Here is a 26,482-nt window from a genome sequence, read left to right on the forward strand (position 1 = left end):
ACTCACCACGCTGCCAAAGTAGCGGCCCACAAACACATGGTTGAGCGAGGGCAACTCAAGGTAGGTGGCCCCGAGGTCCCTGGACAGCTGCAGTCCTTCGCTGTGGGGCACACAGCTGCTCCAGTCAGACGCACACAGTGGACACGTACACGGCGGGCCTTCATCTGGACATGGAGAGGGAAATTTCATTCATTCAACCTGTAAATAAAATCTTCTTTACAAACACTTTGGGAGGGTACATGAGAAGCTTGTAGTTATTTTTTAAGAAATGTATTAATGAATTTTAAATGAAATGTTTCAATGATGTTTAAGCATTTGAATTGGAGAAGTGTAAAGCACCACAGCACCCCTGCAGGGGGATTTAATGGGCGATTAGGGCTGTGCCCAGTCACAATGGAGAAAACTACAAGCCTAAATCTTCAGGAAGACTCAGATGAGTCTGTGACTGCAGGGAAGGTAAGACTGGTTGCACTTTAACAAACACAAAACAGATTAGTAATCACTAACTTCCCATTATTAATGACTTATTATTGGGCTTTTATATCTTTATTACAGAGACAGCACCATAGATAGAGTCAGAAACTAGAGAGAGAGAAAGAGTGGGGTTGAATATGCAGAAAAGGGGCCAAAGGTCAGACTGGAGCCTTGGCTTTCCACTTCAAAGACAGTTCATGGAGTACACAGACAAAACCACTAGGCTACTGGCATCCAATTAGCTTCTAAATTGAGGATATTCTATATTTAATTTTACAGCATTACTTGAAAATCCCCTAAAAACTCAAGGCACACCGCAGAGCTGGCAGATTTTAAGGGATTTTTAAGACATTTTGACTGTTCATGAGTACACCACATGTTATACATCACAAGAAACCTCTGATTCTCAGGATTCTGACCATGATACCTATTCAAAAATAAAACCACCACAGCAGCTAAAAATAATGAGTTTGTCAGGCTATGAACAAACAAACAAACAATAATAAAAATGACACTGCTCCCCATTAGAAATTCTCCTGTTCTCTCCTGATCATAATATGCCTTTAAACAGGGGTTCTCAAAATTTTGGGAGCTAGGGACCCCTCACAGGGCAAAAAAATTTCCAAGGACCCCAACATAACCCTCATGCCGATTAAACATATGTTAACTGCCATTTCTTCTCCTAGATGCTGTATTTTAAACTCTTCAATATAAATACAAGCTCTTGTCCAATCGAGTGCGGTTTCTTACTTTTTGCGGCCCTTTGAGCAGCCAAATAAGAAGCTCTGCTTTTTCTGAGGTTATGCTCTGGTTCACATTCGTGTTTTCTGACAGATATGTCACAATCATATTCAAGTTTTTATTGGCCAAAGGCAGACTTATGTGGGAGTCATTGGTTTAGCATTTCTTTAATAGTTTACTTTGAATTATTCTGTGGACCCCCAAGCTTTGGCTTGCGGACCCCCATGGATCCTCGGACCCCAGTATGAGAACCACTGCTTTAAAACAGTCCTGCTGCATCAGAAAGAGTCCATCCAATCTAAATCCAGTCAGATTTGTTGTCCAAAAACACACTCTAAAAATGTATTTTAGTGTTTGTTTGAGCAATGTCATATTTTGTGTGAATCTAATCCGCTTTTTTGCTTTAGTGGTGATGGTAGTGTACTTTTGTAGGCTATTTAAACTTGAAAGAATGTTCCTTTAACATAGAACTATGAGCTCAGGTAAAACACATCAATGATGACCTGACAACTGCTTAATCTGCAGTTTTTCCAGAATGCCTTTGGCTGTTAGACACTTTTGCACCATGAGTGAAGTTGCTGACTCAGTTAGAGAAGTCCCACCTGGGGGCCAACCACAATATATAAGAAATGTTATACTTAACATGATGGAAGAGGACTTCCTGGTGCAGTGTGAACCTTTCAGTTATTGTCACTTGTAGTCATTTAGATGGCTAAAAGTATGTGAGGGAAATAAAGGAAAATTGCAGTGGATGGAGAACATGGAGCTTTTTGAAAAGTACTTAAACAAGTTGTTTTGGGGTGGATTTTACAGTTGTAGGGTAAGGAAAGTAACTGAGTGGGAATTTATTTAAACTTTAAGTTGTCTTACATTAATTTTAAGCATGATTAAAGATCCATGGACTGGTTTTCTATTATTTTAATTTTCAAAACTACCCTTACTCTTCTCATAATTCTACTGTATTTGCTTTATAATGCCTTTTTACAGACAGTTATAGCAATTTTAAGGAGAAAAATGTCAGCCAACCTCGATCCTTTTTGGAGTCTCCAGTTTGAAAACACCTGGACTTTTCTTCATAAAACAGGTGTAAAACCCCCATTTTCTGTTCTATTATTATCATCTTTGAACCTAAACTAGCTAAGGCTTCATGCTTTAGTCCAGTTGAGTTTTCCAGCTAATACCTACCAGCTACAGTCATCTACAGGCCTCTGTTTCACAATGTTTTTTTGTTGTATTACTCAATACTAGTAGCCGCTACAGTGAGTCTGGCATATTAGGAGGAAATTACTGAGCGTTACCTTTCTAAATACATCTTGTTTATGCTTGAACTCCAAATGGATTAAACACAACCTTCAATCTAATTTGGGTATTCCTGGATGGGCATTTTTGACTCATTTTACCCAGAATTCTAGGGGGCTAATGTCATCCCTCCATTTCTTGTGTTATTTTTAATATTATAATGGTTTTTCTCAGAGTCATTTTTTCTAAGTTCATGCATCTGTTATAAATTTTAAGTTTTTAACTTTTTAAAAGCACCTTAAATTGCATTTGTATGAATGGTGCCCCATAAATAAACTTGCATTTCCTTGCCTTGCACAAGCCACGTCTTGATATTGCATTGGACTTTCCAGGGTGAATGAGCCAGGTGTGAATTTGACAGCTAAAGCTGGAAGTTTTTGCTAATGTTTCACCAAATGAGCTGCACTGAGCCCTGATAAACACTTCAAAGGGCAGGCTCATACGCCATTTGTGCTATGAATTGTTAAAACATTTTACAATAGCAAGAAATGAGCTGTCATTTGTGATTTAACGCACAACAATTGATGCTGAATGTTAATATCCACAACCTGAAATGAACAAAAACATATTCTGAAGACAGAAACCAGATGAAAAATCTCACTATAATCAATAACCTTGAAAATCTCAGTTTAACAGAGAATCTATGAGACATTTTCATGTCAAGACCACACATCAGAACAGGTGCTGAGTTGTCTATGGTTGTAAACAAACACATCAATCCTGTGGTTGTAAGGGAGTAAAGTTACTGGCAGACTAGTCTGAGCAGGGCAAGCAGAATGAGATGTTATTTCAAGTAAAAGGGAGATAGGTGAATAAATATTTACCCATTAAGAAGGATAATTGTTTTCTCTGTTATGCCATTACCTCTTATGTTTTTCTTTCATTTTTAAGTGATGTGTCTGCATTTTTCACTCCGTGCAAAAGCACTGAAAAAGAAAACAACTTCTTTACCCAAGATCAATTCATCTAATTCACCATGATTTGTGCAACAGCACATGCACTAGGACCAGCTGATCTGTGCCATGTGTGCACAGGGACCAAAGAGACAGAATCAGACAGGAAATTTGGAGGGATTAGCCTGAAGGAAAAAAAGACTGCACAAAAGAGGAGAGCCAGAGAGAAAGAGAGAACGAGCAGGGCATGATGCTAAGTGCTGAGGCATTTTGATAAATCATACCACTAATAACCTACAGGCATGACACGGAGAAGGAGCCAGACACAGAGTGTGTGGTAGTGTGAATGAGAGACAAGAGTCAGGAGAAGAATCTTGAGTATGTGTGAGCACATGACGGCGGTGACTTGGCATATCAGCGCTATGTTTGTGTGAGGGTGCATGTGTGCCCTTGGATGAATCTGTCTGTGCTCCTGTGTTCAACTCTGGTTTAATGGCTGCATTAATGCACGTGCAGCAGCGTTCTCCCTCTCTCTCTCTCTCTGCCATCACTGTGCCAGAGGTGGTCTAAAGTCGAGCGCAGGAAGCGCTCTGAGCTCAGTCGTCATTCTCTGCAGTCAGGGGGGATAGCATGAAAACACTCACACAGAAACACAAACAAAGATTTCAGTCTACAGGTTTCTACTGTCTCTCCTCCTCACTCTCTCTCTCTCTCTCTTTGGCACAGACTTGATTCACACTGTGATCATTCTGCTGCAGAGCTCTGACAGGTTCTTAAAGTATGTCGAGCAGACAAGCTAAAAATACAACCCAGTGCATTTGATGAGCTTGTTTACCGCATCTGGATTCAACAAGGGTCAGTGTGCGTGCAAAAACACACCCAGAATCAATTCTCACAGTTAAGCAGCCCCTATTATGGCTGCAACTCCTACTGAAAGGTTGCTAATGTTTTGATAGATGTTTGAGCTGGGGCAGTGGATATTTAAGTGGTGTTCCAGTGTTCCTCTGATTGCGAGGGGCATAGTAGCGAAAAACAAACTTAACATCTTGATTTGGTGGGTTTTCTGCAGGGAGCATGTGAGCTGACAGCCTGGAGGCAGCAAGGGGAGATTTAATCATGAGCATCCTCCCCTGTGCTGAGAGGACACTCAAGAGGACACAAGGACAGACAGTGATCTCACTGGCCAAACCAGGGGGGCTGGCAATGCCAGAGGAATTCAACTCACTAACTGAGGCACCAGTTAATTAACCCTACAAGGATATAATGTTCAAAGGCTGCAAGATTAGCCGTTTTGTAGATGCCGTCTCTGAAACTCTAGTGACAGAAGTACAAAAAGAATTCTCACCGTTCAGCCGTGCTCCCACAGCGACCAGGATGACAGGGACACCCCAGTGCCTCAGGAGTGGGCGGAGTCTTGGGGCGTAGCCGTTCCTGACCTGCTGGAAGGCCAGCTTGTCTGTGACTGAATATTTGATGACCAGAATGTCTGCTTGCTCGAGGACTTTCCGCACACTGGCCCAATCACTGTCCAACAAGTCCTAGAAAGTCAAGAAAAGGACAATAAATATAAATAGAAGGAGGTCAGAGGAGGACACAACACACAGGATTGTCCGCATACCAAGACTCCTACCTCAAACAACCCTTCCCCTCTCAGTCTCCACAAGTATAATTACCACAGTGCTGCTCTTGAGACCTTACCCCCTGAAGACCTGTGCTGGGCTGGGCTACTTGCTCAATCTAAACCAACCTGATTCAACTCATTAGGCAGGAAAAACAACACTTCAGAAAGCTGTGAGCAATTTGAATAAAAAAGGGACAAAGAGACGTAGAATTAGACTGTCAGTCTTTCCCCAGCGCCAGCCCTGACAGAGTGAGACAGCCCTATAATAGGACCCATACAGTGCTGCTACCAAATCATAACAGCATTCATTTGCTATTAAGAACAAAAGTCCTTTCATCAGGTTCTTTTTGTGCTGTGCATTTTAAAATAGAGTACTCCTAAGAATAGAGATGATTTTATAAAGTCTGCAATCAGTGCTGGAAGGCAGGTGGCCTTGGAATCTGAATTGTACTTCTTATTCGAAACAGAAGCAGAGTGAAAGGTAAACAGCAGATCTGTGAAGTGACGCAAGCTCTCACAATGGAAATGCTCTGGCAAATAGCACCACATTTCAAAAATGTTTGGCGTATTTGCTGGCTCTCACCTTCCTCTGTGAGACTGATTTGGTGGCACACAGGGAGGAGGAGTTAAGAGAAAGAAGCCAAAGATACACCTCCCTCGAGACTACTTTAATAATGCAGATTAACAGAAACATGAATGAGTCAAGCAGAGATGAAGGCTCTTTTAACCACTCATTCTGTGCTGCACATAAATCCACCACCAGTCCCTTACCCAGCTGGGGCAATCCCGAACCACCACAGTGACATCTCCAAACACACGTGACGTGTACTCCATGAAGGCTGGATTGTGCACGCTGCTCTCCAGGTCGCAGGGTCCCACCATGGCTCCATGACCTAGGTAGCTCCACAGCAGGCCTCCCTGCAGTTGCCCCTGGCCCATGATCTCCTCTCCACCTCCGGGGCACTCGCTGCCCAGAGCCACAATGTGGATGGACCTGTAAGCCAGACAAGTGGTGGTTCAGAGTGACTTGGATGAAGCAGATGATGCTCCAAAGGTAGCACAGCGCGAGGGAGCTGAGGTAGCTCTCCTCCTTGGTCCTTATTATTCATGTCTATCACGGAGACAGTGCATCACCGCTATGTCACTGAAAATGACTGAGAAGAAGCTTGCCAAGGCCCTTGTTACACCTGAGAAGATTAACCTAAGATACGTGAGGCACTTTGAGGAACATTTCGGTGCAGTATTTGAACATTTCAATCAGAAAAAGAGAGAAAGAAAAGCATGCAGCCATACCAGGAGGAGCCCCTTCTCCTCTCATCCCTTAATGAGTTGCAGCTTGGGAGCAACTTACATAGTGGTCACCGCGGTTTTGTTCCGCTGCTGTGGCGCGCTATGGAGCCCGTTTCCCTCGCGGTGCGTTTCCACGCCAGTCTGCAGTCGGCTTTTCCGCAATGAGCCGCGGCTCCGCTCCGTCGTTAATCCCTCTCATCGGTGGCTGCCCCCCCGGGAGCCCGACTGCTGGGGAGTTTTTCAGTCACTCGCATATCCCCGTCTCGTTATTCATTCATAAGAGCGGAGCCCGATACCGTCCCGAACCGACCGCAGAGGCGCACCGGACAGCCCAACCCGTGGAGCAGCAGAAGGGTGTAAACAGCAGCGCCCATGGGCGGCTGATGTGCTAACAGACAAACAAGTTGTCAGGCTGCAGGAAACACAATTAACGGCGGGGAGAAAACAGCCTCGCGCCTCGGCGTCCAGACCATATGAATGACGTCGGTGGATAAAACAAAGTCTCACTGGCACAAAACAACTGGAGAGAGAGGAGGAGAGAGAAAGAAAGAGAGAGGGAGTGAGAGAGAGAGAGAGAGAGAGCGCTCGCGCCTGACTCAGCAACACGCACGCGGGCACACAGACGTAGAAGCAGCGCGCGCCAACACACAGTTCCTCCGTTTAACCATGCCATCAACCTGCAGGGAATGACCGTGTTGTTGTAATTACTCAGACATAGTTTTCGTTTTGTTAAACTGTGTAATTTTTTAAGTTGCCATCAGCTTGAAACAGCAGACGAACCCTGGTGTAGTTGTGATGCAAAGCACACGTGTGCTAACTCCTGCCCTCTCACATAAAAAGACAAGGAAATGCCGAGAGATATGCCAGCATGGGGTGCAATGTCAATGAGAGTGATAACAATGTCAGCTATGAGTAACCTTAGTGTTGCACTGTCGTAATTTGCTGATATATAATAAGGTAAATATACGATATTTTAACTTACTTTGCTGTCGGAGTCATAAGTAAATATGCCATTTACTCCTGTTATTTTTTTGGCCATCTCCCGTCAACATCCCCATTTGTTTTCTCTCAGGGATCTATTAGCTTATGGACATAATGTTTCTTTTTTGTTAATTCTTGCATTTTATAGCTAATGTCTTGATTTTATTGTTAGTGGAAAAACTGCAACATGCAGCTAAAAATATGCATTTCATGTATGTTCTAATTTAATCAGACTTAATACAGCAAATGGGAATACTGCTTTGAAATAGCGAACAGTAATTCAGCATTCAAATGGCCAAAAAGAGTAACTGCTTTAAAACAGCCAATATGAAGGCTGACATTAAACAGCCAATAAGAGCACAGTTTCTATGTAGCTAACTTGAGTGTTGCTAGGGCCGTTTCTAGCTTTGTGGGGGCCCTATGCAAAATGCTGTTTGGGGGCCCCTAGTTTGCCAAACTATGATGGAGAGATTCCTAATCCAGTAGATGATCCACGAACATGCTAATGATGCATGCATGATATGCATGATAACTTCTCCTATTGAAATGATCATCTTAAGTTGAGCCACTCGAGCAAAAATAAGTAAAACAGAAATCCTCTGTTTGTGAATAACACAAATCTAGTGTTTTCAAAAATTATTTACTTTAAAAGCAAGAACACAACTGATGTCACTCACTAACTAGCATTCATTCAAGGCTAGCTGAGGACAAATAAACTATTTTTGCAACCAAAATGAAGAAACAAGAAAACTGCCCATTTTTTGATTTCTTTTTTCGGTTCAAACAGGAAATAGCTTTGTCAGAAAACACACTGGCCCAGTAATTCCCAACCTACCTGTCGGCGAACCTCACTCACTGTGTGACAGTGGAATTCAACCTTTCTGACGTAATTTTGCCTCAAAAACACTGGCAACAGCTTATCATTGCGGCTTATCTTATTCTGATATCCTACTTTTATTTTTAAGCATATACAGACACTTTGTTTGAAGACCATCAGATTAATTCAGGGTAGCACCAACCCTGTAAAAGCTTAAGAAACACTCCAGATTAGCCTGTCAGCAAACTACAGTAATTTAAATGCCTTGCTGCTTTGTAACACAGGCATTTTTAACTGTTTGTTGTCCTGTGCACTACCAATTATGGCATCTAAAGCAGACTTTTCTGGGGGAAAATTCAATCTTAATTGACTCTTTACTCTCTCTCTCTCTCTTTACTCACTTGTCAGGTTAAACCATTTTTTTCACAGGGAGCTCCTCAAAATACTTTTAAGCTTTGTCTTCCCAAATTTATTTTGAAGTAACAGGTTCAAAGCTTCTCTGAAGACATAACTCCTATCTTCCTGGTTCAGCTTACACAACCAATCGTGCTCATGATGTGGTCAGCTAAGCAACAGCTATATGGCAGTCACAATAAGAAATCATAATCTGTGACCAAGCTGATTCTTATTCATACTTTTTCTCATTTCTTTCATCAAAACCTTTTGCTAAATATATCCCGCAATACTTTTAATGTCAAGATCAGGGCTGTTTCAATTTTGGTGTGTAAGGTTTAAGAAATTTGGATTCTCTACGCTACTAAATGAATGCAGCATACATTGAAGTGCATATGATTAGGTTTACGAATAAGTAAATAAGCAATCATTTTAGTGATTTAGATCTAAGTTATAGTTTCTGCAGTGCAGCAGAGTAAGATGTGAACAGAACAACACTGCATTTCAGGAACTTTATCAAAATGTGTGAATAGGTGAAATAGATGCTAATGTTTCAGTTAATAAAAAAATGCAACCAATTAAGTAACTCTAACATGTTTTTAACTGTTCCTATCCAATATTAATAATAATTACCAACAACATTGTGTCTTTTTACATATTTCATGATTGACATCTTCATGGTATGTTCTGTCATAAAAAAGATATGAAACAAAATTATTGCTCAATATTTCTTAAATGACGTTAAGCTATAATGCATAATAAAGCATCAGAATAGAGTTTACACATTAAGATCTATTTCAGGGATAATCCCCTGGACACCCCTGTGCTCAGGCCCCAAGCCCGAGAAACACGTTTGTCCCTAGTAATGAAGTGAATTAAAGGTGGAAATGAGATCTGGTAATCTGTCTTGGATGAACTCTGGGAATTTTCTAGAGAGAAAATAGCTCTAGTCTTAAGGTTTAATCTGAACCCCTGTGAGCCTTGCATTATATGTCCTGCAATCCTGTAATTTCATGCTGCTCACATGCTCTCCCTCTGGAATAAGATGCAATACAACCTGTTAAGTAGTTTCCCCACATAGCCCTCTGCTCTTTGTTCTGATGACAGCACTCCACTTGAACTGTTGCAAATATCCACCCGGAGAAAAATGAATATGGAAGCCAGATCCTCAGTTTCACTACATTGTATTTTAATATTTCATGTCCTGGAACGGTTGAGTACCGTGCCTACCTCTGTGTTTCATGTGACTCCATGGCTCTGTGGTTTTCCTGATTGTATCCAAAGCGTCACACGGGCCAAGGCCTCAGACTGCATGGTGAGTTTGCTGTAGGCCAGCTGAAGAGATCATTCATGAGGAACATCATACCCCATAGCTTGTGTGATCTCAACCCATGGCATTTGCAGCCCTAGTTTGCAGTTCATGTCACAGTTAGCCTGCACTACGGACACAGACACAGAGAAGTAACCGGAATGTGACAGGCTGTCTGCACTCTTCACATCAAATAGTTAATAAATGATGTAACCCTTTTTTTCTTTTGCTGTGGATGAATCAATTATGGCAGACCCATAAACATCCTACATATGTCTTCATAATTCCATATCAGATGAATGGCAGCCAATTAAACAAGAATCGAAGATGTTGTGTTTCATAGACGTTGGTGTTTTCCGGGCAAGAAAAGAAGAAGATGCTCTGAAGATGAAACATGGTTTGTGAACATGTGTTTGTGTGCAACCTTATCTGTCTCCAAAATAGCAAAGATTTCTCAACTGCTACATTATCAGAGGTACAGTGCCTTTAAAGTATTCACCCCTTGGATATTTCATCCTTTTGTTGATTTTATAAATCAATCATGGTTGATATAATTTCACTTTTTGGACAAAAAAATGACAAATAAATTCTTTCCTCTTTCCTAAAAGTAGTGTCGATCTTTATCAGCCCTCCTGGGCCAGCTGCTGAGAAGCATCCCCACAGCATGATGCCTGCATGGCATGGGGCCTTATTAAAAGTATGAAATATAGAGTAAACATGGTCATATTATTGTGGCATTGAAGCTTTAAAGAACAAAATCTCTTTTACCTTTTCATTTGAAAAACATCAAAAAACAAGTCATTTGGCATAACAGTTGTTCTACCATTTCTTTTAAATAAATATACAACTATATTAACAAATAATCATATTTGGCCATTTTTAAATGTTTTGGTAGGTAAAAAAACGACAATTTTTAAAAAAAAAATTACACATATGCATTTGCCGAAATAAAGATGCATATGAACTATTAAACAGCTCTATCATTTGGTTACCTGATGCCCATTTAGAGTCACCAAATGGAAATTTTCTGCAAAAAAAAAAATAATAATTTTAATTTTAATTTGGTTTTACATCATTTATGAATAGGACTTTCCTTGATAAAAAATAATTCAAAAGGGGGAGAACAATGGATCTGGAGGGCTTCCTACATGTGTTCGCCCAGGGCCCCAAAATTGCTAAATCAGCTCCTGTCCATTGTGGGTGTCAAATGCTTTTTAAAACTAAATAAAATACTCCAGTAGCAAACTTCCTACTGTCTTTACAATTTTTAATCTCTTCACAGTAAATTTATCGGAGCACATTTTATTCAAATTGAACAATATTTAACTCTGAAAAATCTAACATTTGGTCCCAGTCTGTTTGGAGTAAAATTCACTCCACCTGCCGAGTAATGTTGTCAGAGGTGTTTTTAGTGTTTTTATTTAACTCTAACTGATGCTTATGTACTCCATGATGAACAAAAAAAACCCCACAAATCTACAGCAATTGTACTCATTACAGAGAAATACAGAACAAAGTTCTTTATTATAGAGCAGTTTTTAACTCAACATAGTGCTGTACTTTATCTTTTCAGAGCAGTTTTTTAGTCCTTATAGAAATGTTTCCTTCTCATTATAGGTAAAACTTTATGTGGCGCTGCATCTTACTCTAGATTGATGCTCCTCTTTGGAGCAACATTTTACTCCAAATAGATCATTCTGCTGTCTTTCCACCTAGAATGGAAGGAAAAACAAGACGTTTGTCAGCCATGTATAGGCTCAATGTTCTGATATTAGAGACAGCGTTGTGATGAATGTATGACAAGGACCCAGGAGTTGAGCGCTAGTCAAGGCAGTAAGGTTAAAGGACTTTATTTAACAACAGCAATAGTGCAAATGATGGTGAGCTGGCTGGTGGTTGGCAGAGAGATGGAGAAGCTGTAGAAAAGAGGACAAAATGGAGTTACACAAAACAAAAAAAAACACCGAAATATCACTAGATTTAATGGATGAGGAGGAGCCAGGTTACCTGACTAGAAGCTGTAGCACAATGGTGTCTAAAAGTTTATCACCAGGTGTGTAGATCTTGATTGCCAGTGATTATCTACAGCTGGGACAGCGAACGGGCTGCAGCTGTGACCATCCATGCATGATGGCAGCTGAATTCAAACTTAAGTGGGTGTAGTTAAAGTTTTACTCCAGCAGAATTTCATCTTTGTTTTTACTCCAACTCTGGCTGTGGCTGGTAATAAATATACTCAAAAAAGAGTAAATTATACTATTTTTGAGTAAAATATTTTTCACTCTGGAAAAATGACTCCTCAGATTTCCCTGTGTTCTATCAATGCAATAAAACCGAGATGTCGATCCGTTCTTTTGAAAGGAACCCTGCATGATCAGACAAGTTCATCTTGTTGGAAAGATATTTGTACCTCTCATGTGTATATTGAACTAAAAAACTCACCAGATATCCTAGATATCTGCATTTTGAGTAATTTGAGTTTATAAACTCACACCGGTACTGTGACGTCATTTAGCCGCAGGGCTCCTCGCAGTTGCTATGCAGTAACTGCTGTTTCAGACTGGCAGCCAGTGTTGGGCCGGCCACCCACTACAGGATTTTAAGCCCAATTTTAGCCAAGATTTGCCAAGGGTTTCGGAAGGATTTCACAAGGATTCGGATGTGACCCTCTGAAACCACACACACACACAGCCACACCCCCTAGTGGCATGGTGGTGAATTGCAGAGCATTGATTCCCTCGACGCAGAACTTCGAATTGTCAACCACAGTGTCGCGTCAACAACGTAGGTACGCTGTTGACGCGAAGCAGAAACCTAAATCGGGCTTTACTGAGGTAAAACTTGGGATGAATGACATAGCTTTGATAGCAGAGAGATAAAGCCAACATCCAGCAAACTCGTGTGTGGTATGAAAGCTGTTATGGCAGCAACAGCTGCAAGCAGCAAAACCATCTGAAAAAAAAACGGTTACTACATAGCAACGGCTAGGAAAGCTGAGGCTAAGTGACGTCACACTAACAGCGCAGACAAAAACATGGCGGCCTCTTGGTGAGTTTGTAAGCTCAAACTTACTCAAAATGCAGATATCTAGTGAGATTTTCTAGTTCAATATACATATAAGAGAAACAAGTATCTATCCAACAAGATGAACTTATCCGATCATCAGGGTTCCTTTTAAGGAAAAGTCAGCATTTTAAATACATTGTTACACATTATTAGAAGCATGTGTGATCGTTCTTAACAAGCACAAGATGAAAGGTCATGTGTTGAATTTTCAAAATAAAACCTTGGATTTCTTTACAGAAAATGCAACAGAGGGCTCAGACTAGTGAATAGTGTCTTCTGGCAAGCTACAGTACACCTGTATGAAGCTGCTGTCAGCACACTTTTCAAGAACCTTAGGGATTTGCCTGGTGTACCCAGCAAGGCTTCTTCTTTAATTCAGTCTCTGAAAGAGATTTTTCACCAAGGAACATGAAACATTATACAGAACAAATCCCCAAGGCTTGAAACTGTGCAGCCCACATATTCATGCTTTTGGGGGAATAAATGGACTTGAATATCAAGAAAAGCTCCAATATTCTTCAATGATCTTTTCATTTTAAGGCAAATAATATTCCATTTTGGGACTTCAGTAATCAGTATAAGCTCCTTTATCTCATTGATTCATTCACTGTATGCATAATGTATGAGGAATATTAAAATTCAAGAGGAAACACTAGAACTGGAGCCCATTTATCTATTTTATGCCTCTGTCTAATTAGAGTCAGAGAACCAGCTATCAAACTTGATTCTTGAGAAGGTTTATTTAGTCAACTACATGATGATTTAAACATGACAAGATTTTAATATCATGTTATAATAAAGCAATTGAAAATACTAAATAGTTGTAAAGGCTTAAGAAGAAGAGCAATCATTTATCACATGCAATCCTAAGTGATTATTTGTGTGATTTATCTTACTAACCATAGAGGAGATAAGAGAGGGAATATACAGATGCTATCCTCATCCAGCTGTTACAGCATTATCAAGATTTCTCCTTCTTCTCAGCCGCCGCAGCCTTTTCCCTCTCTATCTTGCCCTGCTCTCCCTGGAAGAAGTCTGACTCTAGCCAGCGTGACACGTTGGAGAGCTTCACATACACAGCCCCACTGTCGTCCTCAGTGACAGTGTGGATCCGCTGCTTCGCACCCTTGTTGTACCATCTGGCCACAGGCGGGTTCTCCCTGGGGTTGGTTGCCTTGTAAATACAATCCCCTTGGGCGAGAGTGATCTTGTACTTGTGGTTTGGACAAATTATACACAGCTTGCCGTCGAATTCCTGCAGAAAAATCAGGTCAGAAACCTCATGTGGGAGAAGTGTAGGTCATTTAGGCAATTCATCATTAGCATAATAAGATTTTAATTTTATGCAGGTTTGATTTCTTAATTACAGTCGTCTTTAAGGGATCACTGCAGCAGTTGCCATTGAGGATTTTTCTGCAGCATCACTGTGACAAAAATCCAGTTGTGTGGGCCTCATTGGGGCCTCTCTTTTCAGAATCAGACAAAAATAACAACCATTAATCCTTTCTAACTCTGAGTTAACCTCACCTCAATGTCTCCATTCAGCAGCTCTCCTCCAGCATCTGTTGAGAAGGAAGAAGATCAGTTTATTGCAGAATAAGCAAACAGTTTAGAGCACACTAACCTTTTGCTGACTGTGCACCCTGTGGAGGAGATATGTGCTAAAATGTCCCATGGTTAACAAAGCAAGGCAGCTTTAAATAGTCCCATGAAAGGATTTCTGTATTGCAGTGGTTTGTTTTTGACAGAACAGTCACTGAAGGTTAGCATTTATCAACACCATGGAGCTACATGAGATTATAAATCCCATATATGATCAGATCTGAGGTGAAACAAGCATGATGTTAACACTTTCCCTTTCTTATAAGCATGTCTGCCCACAGTATTGGCTGGGCCACTGAAAAAAAACAGTGAATGGGCCCCTTCCTAGTATGCCTTTCCTATTCAATTTTTGCTACTTTTATCCCATATTTGCTTCTATTTACCCATTTTTCCAACCCATAGTTGTCACTTTTATCCTAGTTTTGCCACTTTTTGACATCTTTTGATCAACTTTTACCACTTTTCATTGCTTTATACAATCTTTTCTCAATCCGTTTTTGCCACTTCCCATTTTTGCTTCTGTGAACCCATTTTTTCCACTGTTACCACTTTAAAGGGGATATATTATGCAAAAAATCACTTTTTCAGGTTTTTCTAACTAAAATATGTGCCCCTGGCCTGTCCAAAATCCCCTCAAATACCAGAAAAATCCACCCCCCCCCCTCCACCTTTCAGAAAATGTGTGCTAAAACAAGCTGTTCTCAGGTTTTCTCCTCATGATGTCATATGGGGAGTAAGCACCCACCCCCAGGTTCAGTTGGCCCTCCCTGCTTGGAAAAAAGTTCCACCCTCCTCTCCTGATCTTCCTCTCAGCTACTAACTGAGATACTAGATAGATCATTGGGTTACCCTTCTGACTTTGATCTGGGAGATTGATGGTTCATATCCCAGTCAGGTCCTTAACTTTGGATAAAAATGTCTGTAACATTGTAACATCAGGAGTGTCACATCCATTTCCTGAAAGGGGTGTGGTCAGGGGTGGAGTTAGACAGGTAATTACCATTTAAAGCCACAGACACAGAAATAGCTCATTCTGAGAACGGCTGAAACAGAGGGGTTTTTTAGACATGCAAAAATCCTATACTGGAGTGTTTTTACAGTAACAAACTTCATGGGTATGTTTTGAGGACCTCTGAGACCAATATAAACTTGTCTTAAATGGGTGAAATATGTCCCCTTTAACACAATTTTTTGCATCTTTCTGACATCTTTTGACCCTTTTTTGACCTTTTATGCGCATTTCATATTTTCAATCATTTTTGACCCATTTTTGCCTTTCTTAATCTATTTTGGCGACATTTATCTCATTTTTGCCACTTTTTAATTGCTCTTCACAATCTTTCAGCCCATTTTTGACCCCTTTTTTAGCCTTTATTAATCCATTTTGCCACTTTTATCTTATTTTTACCACTCTGTAAGCACCTCTTACTCAATCTTTCAGCCCATTTTTGACCCCTTTTTAGCCTTTATTAATCCATTTTGCCACTTTCATCTTATTTTTACCACTCTGTAAGCACCTCTTACTCAATTCTTCTGCCCCTTTTTGACACCTTTTGACCCATTTTTGCCACTTTTTAACTGTTTTTCACAGTCTTTTCACCCATATTTTGCCTTTCCTATTCAATTTTTGCCACTTTTATCCCAATTTTGCCACTTAAACCCCATTTTTTCCAACTCATTGTTGCCAATTCTATCCTCGCTCTGTCACCTTTTGATCCACTTTTACCACTTTTCATGTGCTTTTCACACTCTTTTCAACCAATTTTGCCTTTCTCAATCCATTTTTTCACAGCTTTTCGTGACATTTTTTACCCATTTTTGCCTTTCTTGATCCATTTTTGCCACTTTGATCCCATTTTTTCTTATATGAACCCATTTTGCCACTTTCTTCATTTTTGACACTCCTTTGTCTGCCCACTTTTGAAGCATTTTGACCAATTATTTACACTTTTTTTGAACTATTTTTTTGCTTTTCTTATTCAATTTTTTCACATTTATCTCATTTTTGTTTCCATTTACCGCCTTTTAATCACTCACAATCTTTTCACTCAGTTTTGCCATTTTTTTTTGCCTGTCTTAATCCATTTTGCCATTTTTTAAATTTATTTTTGTCTCTCTGGAAGCACCTCTTACCAAATCTTTCTGCCCCTTTTTGACACCTTTTGACCCTTTTTTTCCACTTTGAAACTGTTTTGACCCATTTTTGCCTTTCTCAATCCATTGTTGCCACTTTTATTCCATTTTTGGCCACCCCATAACCACTTTTCACAATCGCCTATTTTGTCTATTTCTGATGCTTTCTTGCCTTTCTTAATCAATTTTTGCCATAGTTTTTTTTTCCACTATTTTGCTCCTTGAAAATCATTTTTTGCTACTTTTATCACAGTTTTGCCTGTCCGTATCCACTTTTTACCACATTTTCCTAACAATTTTTGCCACTTTTAACCCATTTTTGTCAATGATCACGTTTTTTTCTCTTTTTTCAATTAATTATTTTCCCCTTATACTTGTTTCAGTTCCTTCCACTGCATTGTCTGGCATCCAATGTGTCTCCACATCACAGCTTATTTATGAAGTCTGACATCACTTTGCAAATGCTTTAATCAGTGTGCCCGTTCACACTGTAAATGTTGAACAAACTAACAAACAAATAAATACAATTATTATGTCTTTGTTGTTTTGATAAGAGTAGTTATTATTTAGGTTGTAAATAAGATATGGTTATCTTTACACTGGACCATGATTTTGCTCACCTCCATTAGCCTTGCTTATAAGTAGCAGTATTTTTTAGTACAGCACAAAAGGACCAGTACTCACGGTAGCAGTAAGAGTCCATAGCATAAAAGACTCCCTGGTGGTAGATGATCAGTATATCTCGACCCTCTAGTGTTCTGAAGGAGCGCTTTGCTTGGATGAGTTCATCCTTCTTCCCCACAAAATACAGCCCTCCTGCAGGCTGCTCCTTCTCCTCCATGGCTCTGTGAAAAGCTGTTTTAGCAAGATTTTTTTTTTATAACATTTTAGGATTTATCTCCAAGAAGTGTGTTATTTTTCTTTTATGGAATCAAAACTATGTTGTGTTACTGTGCGCCAGAACTTCAGTTCCCCACATGAAAAGTGTGGCTTTTGGATTTGTCACTGGGATTATCGTGTTGGCACCACCCATCACAGTTGTCAGCTTAAATTAAGTCTCCAACACCTCCAGAACATTCAGCTGGAAAAGACCGAGCATGTCTTGGCACTGATCAGCTCGACTCCAAACAAACTCAGACCTGAAATTTTAATCCCTCGTATCTGTGACATCCTTACTAGTTTCACTTGATAAAGGATTATTTTGCATTTTCCCTCAAAATCCAGTGATTGCAGTGAATAAGCCCTATAGAAAGTGACACAAGTGGGACAATTCTATGGCATTTTTAGCTGTCATCATATTATGAAAGCATTCGTCATCTAAAGACTATAGCCTTACATTCATGTGAAATCACTATGACAGTACCAAAAAATATATATGCATGGGAACCTGACCCTCAGTGTGATTCATGTATAGCAGAGTGGAATAATGAGCACTTCAGTGCAGGCTGAGTAAGCACGGTAGTAGCAGCAGCAGCAGTGAAAGTCATATGTCCCGAGGCCTTTGGCAAAACTACAGACAGCAACATGCTGTGAAGAAGGAAGCTATAAGAGCAAAATAATCATATCTGACAGGAAAACAAGCTTTAACTGAGCTACATTTACACAAAGATATATCCCTGTCTGCCACTGTAACTCCCCCTTTACCCATTCATATTTCACCTGATATCAACAACCAGTGTAATTTAGATGACTTTTTGTCTGTACCTTAAACTCAGCAGCGGTGTCCCCTCCGTTAAGTTGATGAACTGTAGTTCTGACAGCCTTGCATGCGTGGGAAGGAGCCCCAGTCCCTTCTATCTCTGATACAAGCTGTCTTCAGTTGGTCCTATCTGCACCAGCTTCATTTCTTATCTATCTCCCCAGGCACAACAGATACTCCATTGTGCAGACATAAGTATTTATCGTAACACAATTCTGTAATCTGCTACTGGGGGGGGGGGTTTCAACCAGCACAATTCTACAGTTTTAACTCTTTTTTGTTTGTCATTATTAAGTGTAACATGTATGCTGCTTTGTTTCCAGAAAGTAGAACCATGTCACCTCTGTTGTACAGATGTAGTATTACAAGGAATTAACTCAGTAAATTTGTTGTACCTCAGTTCAAATTGCAGGGGCCTCCTTTACTTTTTTCCTTCTTCTTTCTTTTTTGGTGTTTTATAAAAGGCTCACCTCCACATCTCATAAAAAAATGTTCATTTAGCTGCATTTTTTTATTTATACAATTAACTAACTTGTTTGTTTAAACATTAAGACCTAATTCTTTATTGTAGTTTGAGAGACTTAAGCATGTAAAGTTGTTACAGTTATGATGAAGACTGAAATTTCAACAATATAATAATGCACCATCCGTCCTAATTAACTTGTTTTACGTTTTGGATAATTTCTTAACCATATGCAAACATGGTATGACATGGCTAACCATTCTTTCTCATAATCGGCTTGATTGCTGACTTCTTACTAGCTTTACACAGTTGCTACCAAAAGTTCGGTTGCCTTTTACTCTTTTGGTAAGATCTGTGCCAGTTCAACTTAGTTAGGCATACTTTTCAAACCTCATTTATTTGATTATCTGTAAAGCAGCTGGCAAATGGCTGAAGGGACATGGTCTTGAGTGCTGCATTTCATTTTGCAAGACGAGTGTGGCGATGTGACGATGTGAATTTAGACAAAGTTAAGAACCATTCCAAAATTTGGGGACAATTTAGCCACCAAAACTTTAAAAAAATCAGCTTTTTGTTCTGCAAATTTCTGATATTTTTTTTAAAAACTACTGTTAAAAAACTATTGAAGACTGTGTTTGGTCCAGCTCAGGCATCAAAGACAACATTTTAGTTGGATTCTTAATTTGTTATATGCTGTGCTTATTATTATTAAAGTTTATTTATTAGGGACAGATGCAATAAACATAGACAACTGAGAACAGGCATCCTATGCAAGTATCACAGTGTTTGTAGTGAATGCTAATTTGCAACATCCATCCCTAGAAGGGCTTTTGTAAGAATAAAAAGCTAAAACAAAAGGAAAGGGAAAAAGTGACAGGGTACAATAGAGACAGTATGTGAACTGTAAAACCAAACTAAAACACGATGAAACAGCTCAAAGTTTTTTATTGAAACTGATTACTTTAAAGTTTTAAGTAGTTGAAGATTGATTGTTGGAGTGATCATTACTCGTACATTTTTGTTGTGTTAACCTGGGTCAAACTACAATGTGGAAACTTTCCTTCACTTGAAAATTTAGTTTAAACCGAATTCAAAACAAAATGTTGAAATAGTTTTCATAATGCTACGTGTTCTTCATCCACTGTAATTTTCCCTTATTAGTGATGTGTCATTCGTGAACGAGCCGGTTCAAAGAGCCGGCTTTGTTATGTGAACAAGAAGAGCCGGATCCCATTTGAGAGCCGTTTTATATCATTATAACAATTGCTTTTACTATTTATTTGTATGTTGTTTGTGTGCTGTGTGATGATTATCAGGAATGATTTTTTTCTACATACACTTCCACAGACACATCTCGCATTAGGGACACAAGCTTGATGGTATGACATTAATGTTTTATGTCAGGTGTGTCATACAGCCCAGCAGTGAGCAGATTTTATTTGTCCCACAAGGTCTTTTGGGGGGACAGTATATTTTAAAAATAATAGCATGATATTTTCATCAATTCAAAAAGTTGATCATAGTTGGACTAAAATACTAGCACAAATATCAATCATATGTCATGATATTGCTATATCTGGCAGGTCAAATGAACATAACTGGTACCTGAATGAAGAGCTGTTTGGGAGCCGAAAGAGCCGGCTCTTCTTGCTGAGCTGAACCAAATGATCCAGATCACTGAAAAGAGCTGAAATTCCCATTACTATCCCTTATTTTTATCACACACTTTAATTTTGAACATTTCTGGCACTAACAGTAGGTTAGCAGAACTTAATATAAGTGACAGTAACTGAATGGTGCACACTGAACCAGGATGTCCTCTTCCATTATGTACAGAACAATAGTCACTCACTGTAGTGCTGGTTCACCACAGACAGTACTTATATAACTGAGTCAGTAACTTCACTCATAGTGCGAAAGTATCTAATTCCCAAAGGCATTCTGGGAAAACTTCAGATTAAGGGATGATAGTCGAATAATCTAAACTAAAAATGTTTTCTATCAAATCAGGAACATATGTAGTTCAAATTGCTGTTTTGGGTAAGTGGCAAGGCTGTAGTTCATTACATATTTATATGATAACCATATACCAACAGGATCAAAGCGTTTTAAAATATTTTTATATTTTTATGCTAGCTGCTGTGCTAGGTAGCAAAGGACAAGCTAAACAAAAAAAACAACGTTGAAATTTGACTTACTCTGTTAAAATGAGTAACAGGGTTGACACAAACAAGCTAGACAGAAAATTTGGAAATTTCAGAAAAACTGAAGCTAGAAGTTATTTCTATTTCCGGTTGTGCTGTTAACATAATGCTTGATTGTTCCTGCTCTGGCTTTCCTTCTACATTAACAAAATTGTTTCAGTGACAGGGTTGCATACGTCGTAGGACGCAATTTTGAGGCACAGTTAATATTGAAAATGTGTATATGGGGAAGAGAAAGAAAAAAACAGTTTCAGGATGATTTAGGAGTATTTAAAATAATATTTTCTGCACGTTGCCAGCTTCGGGACACATACAATTTGCCCATGTTGTAAGATTTTTGGCATTGATTATTTAAAATCTTCCGGGTGGGACAGAAAACGTCCTCAAGTTACAGAATTTTCCTTAACTCCTTTTAGCTTTTGTTTGAGTTTAAGGAGAACTGAGGCTCTGTTTGTGGGTAGTGCGCTTGAACGGTCGGTAACAAACTATGGCCACTAGTACTGTCAAAGCGGAACTGATTATACGCGTTAGAAGAGGACCGGACATATTTGTCGGTGCACCGTGAAGCCCTGCTCTGCTCATTCGGTCGGTGGGAAACAAAGTACGCTCTATTACATATTGATTTACACCGTAGATCTCTGGCGTATTTTACATAAGTATTCATTAATATCCCTGCATTGTAGATATGAAATAAAGTGTGCTAGCTAACGTATTTTTGTCATTTCCGGTTTTTCCGCTAACAGTGCTACTGTGGGGCTCTACATGAGTCTGCAGACCTTTAATCAGCTCAGGTTGCTTCGGCTTCTTAATGCCTGTCTTACAGTGACTTTCACTTTTTAAAATTTGTTGAGATACATATTTGTATTTTAAAAATAAAAACAATAGTAATAATGTAAAATATCTGGCCAGTATATAATTTTGCATTTTTATGGTCTCAGGCTTTGCCTTTTATGGCAAGGCAAAATCTAGTGTATATGAAAAGTGCTAAACTGACAGAATGATTTACAAGAAAAGGCTAAAATAAAGTCATTTATTGAAAGCTTTGGCATAGAAGAACCTTGGGAGATTGTAAGAAGATATACCTACCATACTATCCGATGTTTCAGGGGCCTCACTTGCATTTAAATACTCCTTAACTGTTCTTGTAGGCAGACAAAACTAATACATGTTAGTTTTTATGCATTGTCTCATCTCTGCTCCACATTTTAACAACACTTACAACCCTTTCATAGATACTGTATTATCAATTTACGTATGGAATTGTTTAAAAGAGTAATATAACTTTTAAAAGATTTTTCTTTGTGATACAGAATTCTGAATATTGTGTAATTTTGTTGTTTCCAGCAGGGAGATGGCGCTGCGTGCCTGTGGCTTCATAGTGTTTCGTCTTGCCACAAGTGTTCCTCCACCAGATAACGTTGAGTACCTCCTCCTACAGACCTCATATGGTGAACACCACTGGACTCCACCCAAAGGTGTTTATATGATCAATAAAAGCCCATACATCCTTTTGTAGGTGTAATGAATGTAATACAGTATGTACTACCCGTACACCTTTACCTGTCCTTTTCCTTAACAGGTCATGTGGACCCAGGTGAGGACGACCTCACCACAGCTCTCAGAGAAACCAAGGAGGAGGCAGGACTCGGGGAGGAGCACTTGCGGGTAGTGGATGGCTTTGTGCAGGAGCTGCGCTACGAGGTGCGAGGAAGACCCAAAGAGGTGCTGTACTGGTTGGCTGAGCTGAGGGACCCGAGGACAGCAGTGACTCTATCCGACGAGCACCAAGACTTCCGCTGGGCCCGGTTGGAGGAGGCCTGCTCTCTAGCAGGATACCAAGACCTGCAGGACACTCTGAGAGCAGCACATAGACACCTGGAGGCTCAGCAGGACAACAAATGATGTACAAGAGCAAAGACTGTGTGGACGGGTTGATCCAAGAAGGGAATGAGCTGGAATTTGAGACTCTCTGACCTCATTTGATAGTACGTCTGCATTTAATTCAGGTAGATGATTCTGTTTCAGTAATGTTTAGCTACTGTCGATTCTAATGAATTAATTTGTATCCACTGTATACTGTATAATGACAGCTGGGGTAGATTAAACTCTTTCAGATATAAGTAATGAAGGAAGAAAATCGATTAAAAGTTTTGACCAGAAATCTGAGGCTCTGCAAAAACACAGTTGTCTATGTGGTTGAATCTTATGAAAAATGTAAAACTCAAATTAAAGTATCATTTTTTAATGTCAAAAAATAAAACACAAAATCTCTCAGGCTGACACACTCTTATCACTCATTATTGGATTTTTTTTTCTAAATTAATCTGACATTTTTTTCTTGGACCTTGATACAAAGATAATTATTAAGGTTTTTAATTTCTAAATTTAATTCATTGATCATAAGTTTTTGAAATTAAAATTTTGTATACACACAGAGGGTAAATTACAGCACTGTGTAAACATGTATTTGTCTAAAAAGTAAGTACAGGTATATAGAAATCAGTTGTAGTTAATAGTTTCTGCCACAAGGTGGAGACAGAGTCAAGAAATCTGTACAGCTTACCTGTACATCCACATCTGAAGACTGCAGCCTTTAGAACAGACAGCCCTTCCACCCTCCATTCATCATTCTGTTACTTCTGCAAATTACTCCTTGTCAATTAACTACAGGCCGGTAATGGAGATCATTATATCATAATCAGAACAGTATTGCTGAAATTTAAGAAGCACTATTATAAAACATCGATTCATGGTGAATTTGCATATTATCATACATATCAAACAATGGCCATTTAGTTGCAGGGGTTGCATACTAAACTTCCTTTTATTTAACCTGAAGTGAATCCATTCAGAATAATTGAGAAAACATACAAAAATATACTTATTTGCATTTTGTTACAGATGCGCTTGTAAATTTTTAGGCTGATTCCAATGTTGTCCCAACATTTTCTCTTTTTTACCATAAGATGTCCAACTGGTGGCACCATCTGTGTAACTGAAACACTTCTCTTTGAATCAGCAGTTAGGTATAGGAGATTTCAGCATTAAATTGATTTGACATAATGGATAAACACCAGCTACTGTTCTCTGTTTATGCCACATTACAGATATTGGCCAATATTGGTCAAGGTCAGAGAGACATTAGTGACAGCAACCTTCTTGCCCATTCTTGACTATGGGGATGTGCTTTTATCGAGTGCATCATCCAAATGTCTCCAGTCCTTGGACTGTTTTTCATTCGGCACTGAGATTTGTCACTGGCTGCAGCTGTCTCACTCACCATTGTGATTTGTATATGAAATCAAACTTGCCTTCTCTGAGTGCTCGCATATATGCACATTAGCTGACCCTAATTTATAAGGCTCTTTTAGGCTTGATTCCCCCTTATTTGTGCACTTTATTGCAGAAAACAAGCAGTTGCTATGCCTTGTGTTCTTGCACTTCACTAGTTTTATCTGTTCCTAGGGTAAGGACTGAATTTGGAAAAAGAGCTTTCAGCTTTGCCCCCTCTGCGTGAAATACTTTACAGACCGAACTGAAACTCTCTGAACTTATTCCACTTGGAGCCTTCCGTTCTATCCTGAGGGACAGACAGCGTGAGACCATTGAACAGTGCCTGTGTTTTAAATCTTAAATTGTTGTTTGTTGTTGTGTTACAGCTCCCGCACTTGAAAACACTACTGCACCTTTACAATTGCATGTTTTAATCTATACTGTCACTTTGCAACTGTTCTTATGACGTGCTGCTGACCTCTTGGCCATGTCATCCTTGTGAAAGAGATCCTGTTCTCAATGGGTTTTTTGCTGGTTAAAAAAAAGTTAAATAAATAAAATTGGCTGATATCAATGTTAAACCAATGTATCAGTGCACCATTTTTGGGGGTGTACCTAAAGGTGCATTTAAATGTTTTCCTCTAATTTACTTCAAAAAGTCAAACTTACATAAATACTAGATTCATCTCATTCAAAGTGAAAACTCAAGACTTTTTTGACTTAATTTGGATGATTACAGCTTACACCTCACAAAAATCTATCTCAAAATATTAGGAAATTGTGGAAAAGTCCAATTTGCAAAGGTTTCCTGAGCCTTTATTCTCTCACTCTGGTTCAGTACACACAACTGCAATCATGGGGAAAACTGCTGACCTGGCAAATGCCCAGAAGACAATCATTGTCATACTCTACAAGGATCCGAGAGGCACAGAATCCAAGCTGCTTTAAGTCCAGTATTTTAGTTTCCTCTGTCAGTGACGGTTTGTGGTGCCATGTCATCTGCTGCTGTTGGTCCACTGTGCTTTATCAAGTCCAGTCAAAGCTGTCAGCCATCTACCAGGGGTTTTTAGAGCATGTCATGCTTCCATCTGCTGGGAAGCTTTATGGAGATACTGATTTCCATTTCCAGCAGGACTTGGCACCTGGCCACAGTGAAGCCAAAACTACCAGAAACTGTATTGGCCACAGCTTAATTTACGCATTCCTCAGTGATTCAAAGAGGCAAGAAAAATTTTAACCCCAGTCTGAAATGGCCATCCATCCTTAATTTGAAGGTGAATTAATTGTAGTGCATGAATAGGCAGCAGAGATACTGATATAAATTATGATCAGCCTTTTTAAAAATGGTTGTACTGTGTCATTCTCAATGCATCAGTTTACAGAAATGCAGATTCTATACTCCTAAAACATGACAAGCGAAAAAGCACAATTTTGTCTTAGTACTTGTTCTCTAACAAATAAATAATAAAATTGATGTAGGATTTCATATGAGTCTGGCTAGTGGCGATGTAACCATATGCAGGAATATGTTCTGCTCTCATTGTCATGGTGCAGCAGGATTACATTAATAACCTCTGCTGAAGGGATAACATAGGGATAATTAAGAAACAAATGTGTCATTCTTTTCAAAGCACTCATTTCAATTAATGGCCATTTTCTTCTGGGTATTGTAGACCCCATAGTGCACTTTGTAATCTCTCTCTTCCTTTGTTCATTAGATATATACAGAACATTATAAAGTCAAACTTCACATTTAGGGCAAGCTGAATTATTGCTGTATAATACAACAGGACTTCAATGAACCAGTTATTAATTTCATGCCTGGCAGAGCATAAAAGCCTTTCACTAAATGATAAAAAGGAACACATTTTTCTGAACTCAATGGCAATACTCTCATGATTTAACTGCATTTTGGTGGTTTATGTCATTTTAAATAAGGTGATATTAAGTTTCTTTGAAACACTTTTTATGGGTTCAATGTCAAGATGAGGTTAATGGCTTTTAAAGGGCCAGTTCACCAAAAGAATGCAACATATATACAATCCCTAAAAGTTACAGTATTCCCTACTTCCCTACAGGGGATTCAATACATTTTTCATTTTCTGTGCAGAAGAATGGAAATAATATCAAAGGGATTTAGCAGTGGCAGGATATCATAGTTAGGTGTTCATGTCAATTTAAACAAGTATTGGCATATAGGCAGATGTCCAGGGACAGGTGTCTC

The 26,482-nt window shown here is 39.3% G+C and overlaps 3 protein-coding genes across 7 annotated transcripts in view; 1 reads left to right on the forward strand and 2 right to left on the reverse strand.

Moving 5' to 3' along the window:
* Positions 1–6,849, reverse strand: part of rhobtb3 (Rho related BTB domain containing 3) — a 37,941-nt gene extending 31,092 nt beyond the window's left edge. The window contains exons 1-4 of the mRNA XM_041781854.1: positions 6,380–6,849; positions 5,800–6,022; positions 4,753–4,945; positions 7–164 (exon numbers count right to left, since the gene is read on the reverse strand). Of these exons, the coding sequence (XP_041637788.1) occupies positions 7–164; positions 4,753–4,945; positions 5,800–6,022; positions 6,380–6,381 (576 nt within the window). The 5' untranslated portion in view covers positions 6,382–6,849. The remainder of the gene's footprint in view (positions 1–6; positions 165–4,752; positions 4,946–5,799; positions 6,023–6,379) is intronic.
* A 4,379-nt stretch (positions 6,850–11,228) lies between these two features.
* On the reverse strand, positions 11,229–18,403 carry rfesd (Rieske (Fe-S) domain containing). Of its 4 annotated transcripts, none has more exons than XR_005993561.1 (4): positions 17,304–18,317; positions 14,412–14,446; positions 13,785–14,139; positions 11,229–11,734 (listed from the first exon to the last, which is right to left on the reverse strand). XR_005993561.1 is itself a non-coding variant. In XM_041816825.1 (4 exons), exons 2-4 carry the CDS (start codon positions 17,458–17,460, stop codon positions 13,846–13,848), a joined length of 486 nt encoding a protein of 161 aa, XP_041672759.1. In that variant the 5' UTR covers positions 17,461–17,474; positions 18,324–18,403; the 3' UTR covers positions 13,606–13,845. The 4 variants fall into 4 exon arrangements, 2 of the variants coding, with proteins under 2 accessions (XP_041672759.1, XP_041672768.1); XR_005993560.1 differs by having other exon boundaries at positions 11,233–11,530; XM_041816825.1 differs by lacking the exon at positions 11,229–11,734 and adding an exon at positions 18,324–18,403 and having other exon boundaries at positions 13,606–14,139; positions 17,304–17,474.
* A 3,107-nt stretch (positions 18,404–21,510) lies between these two features.
* Positions 21,511–23,265, forward strand: nudt2 (nudix (nucleoside diphosphate linked moiety X)-type motif 2). Of its 2 annotated transcripts, none has more exons than XM_041783387.1 (3): positions 21,511–21,570; positions 22,330–22,460; positions 22,565–23,265. In XM_041783387.1, the coding sequence occupies exons 2-3, from the start codon at positions 22,337–22,339 to the stop codon at positions 22,885–22,887; spliced, it is 447 nt and encodes a 148-aa protein (XP_041639321.1). In that variant the 5' UTR covers positions 21,511–21,570; positions 22,330–22,336; the 3' UTR covers positions 22,888–23,265. The 2 variants fall into 2 exon arrangements, with proteins under 2 accessions (XP_041639321.1, XP_041639320.1); XM_041783386.1 differs by having other exon boundaries at positions 21,533–21,586.
* Positions 23,266–26,482: the final 3,217 nt, after the last annotated feature.

Source organism: Cheilinus undulatus, linkage group 3, assembly GCF_018320785.1.
Source record: "Cheilinus undulatus linkage group 3, ASM1832078v1, whole genome shotgun sequence".
Lineage (NCBI taxonomy): Eukaryota > Metazoa > Chordata > Actinopteri > Labriformes > Labridae > Cheilinus > Cheilinus undulatus.

Excerpts from the sequence above, each read along its gene's own strand:
- rfesd (XM_041816825.1), bottom strand. The coding sequence starts at position 17,460 with ATGGAGGAGAAGGAGCAGCCTGCAGGAGGGCTGTATTTTGTGGGGAAG. Across the intron at positions 14,447-17,303 it reads TATGGACTCTTACTGCTACC|ATGCTGGAGGAGAGCTGCTG; the intron begins GTGAGTACTGGT and ends CCTTCTCAACAG. Across the intron at positions 14,140-14,411 it reads TGCTGAATGGAGACATTGAG|GAATTCGACGGCAAGCTGTG; the intron begins GTGAGGTTAACT and ends ATTTTTCTGCAG.
- nudt2 (XM_041783387.1), top strand. The coding sequence starts at position 22,337 with ATGGCGCTGCGTGCCTGTGGCTTCATAGTGTTTCGTCTTGCCACAAGT. Across the intron at positions 22,461-22,564 it reads CCACTGGACTCCACCCAAAG|GTCATGTGGACCCAGGTGAG; the intron begins GTGTTTATATGA and ends TTTCCTTAACAG.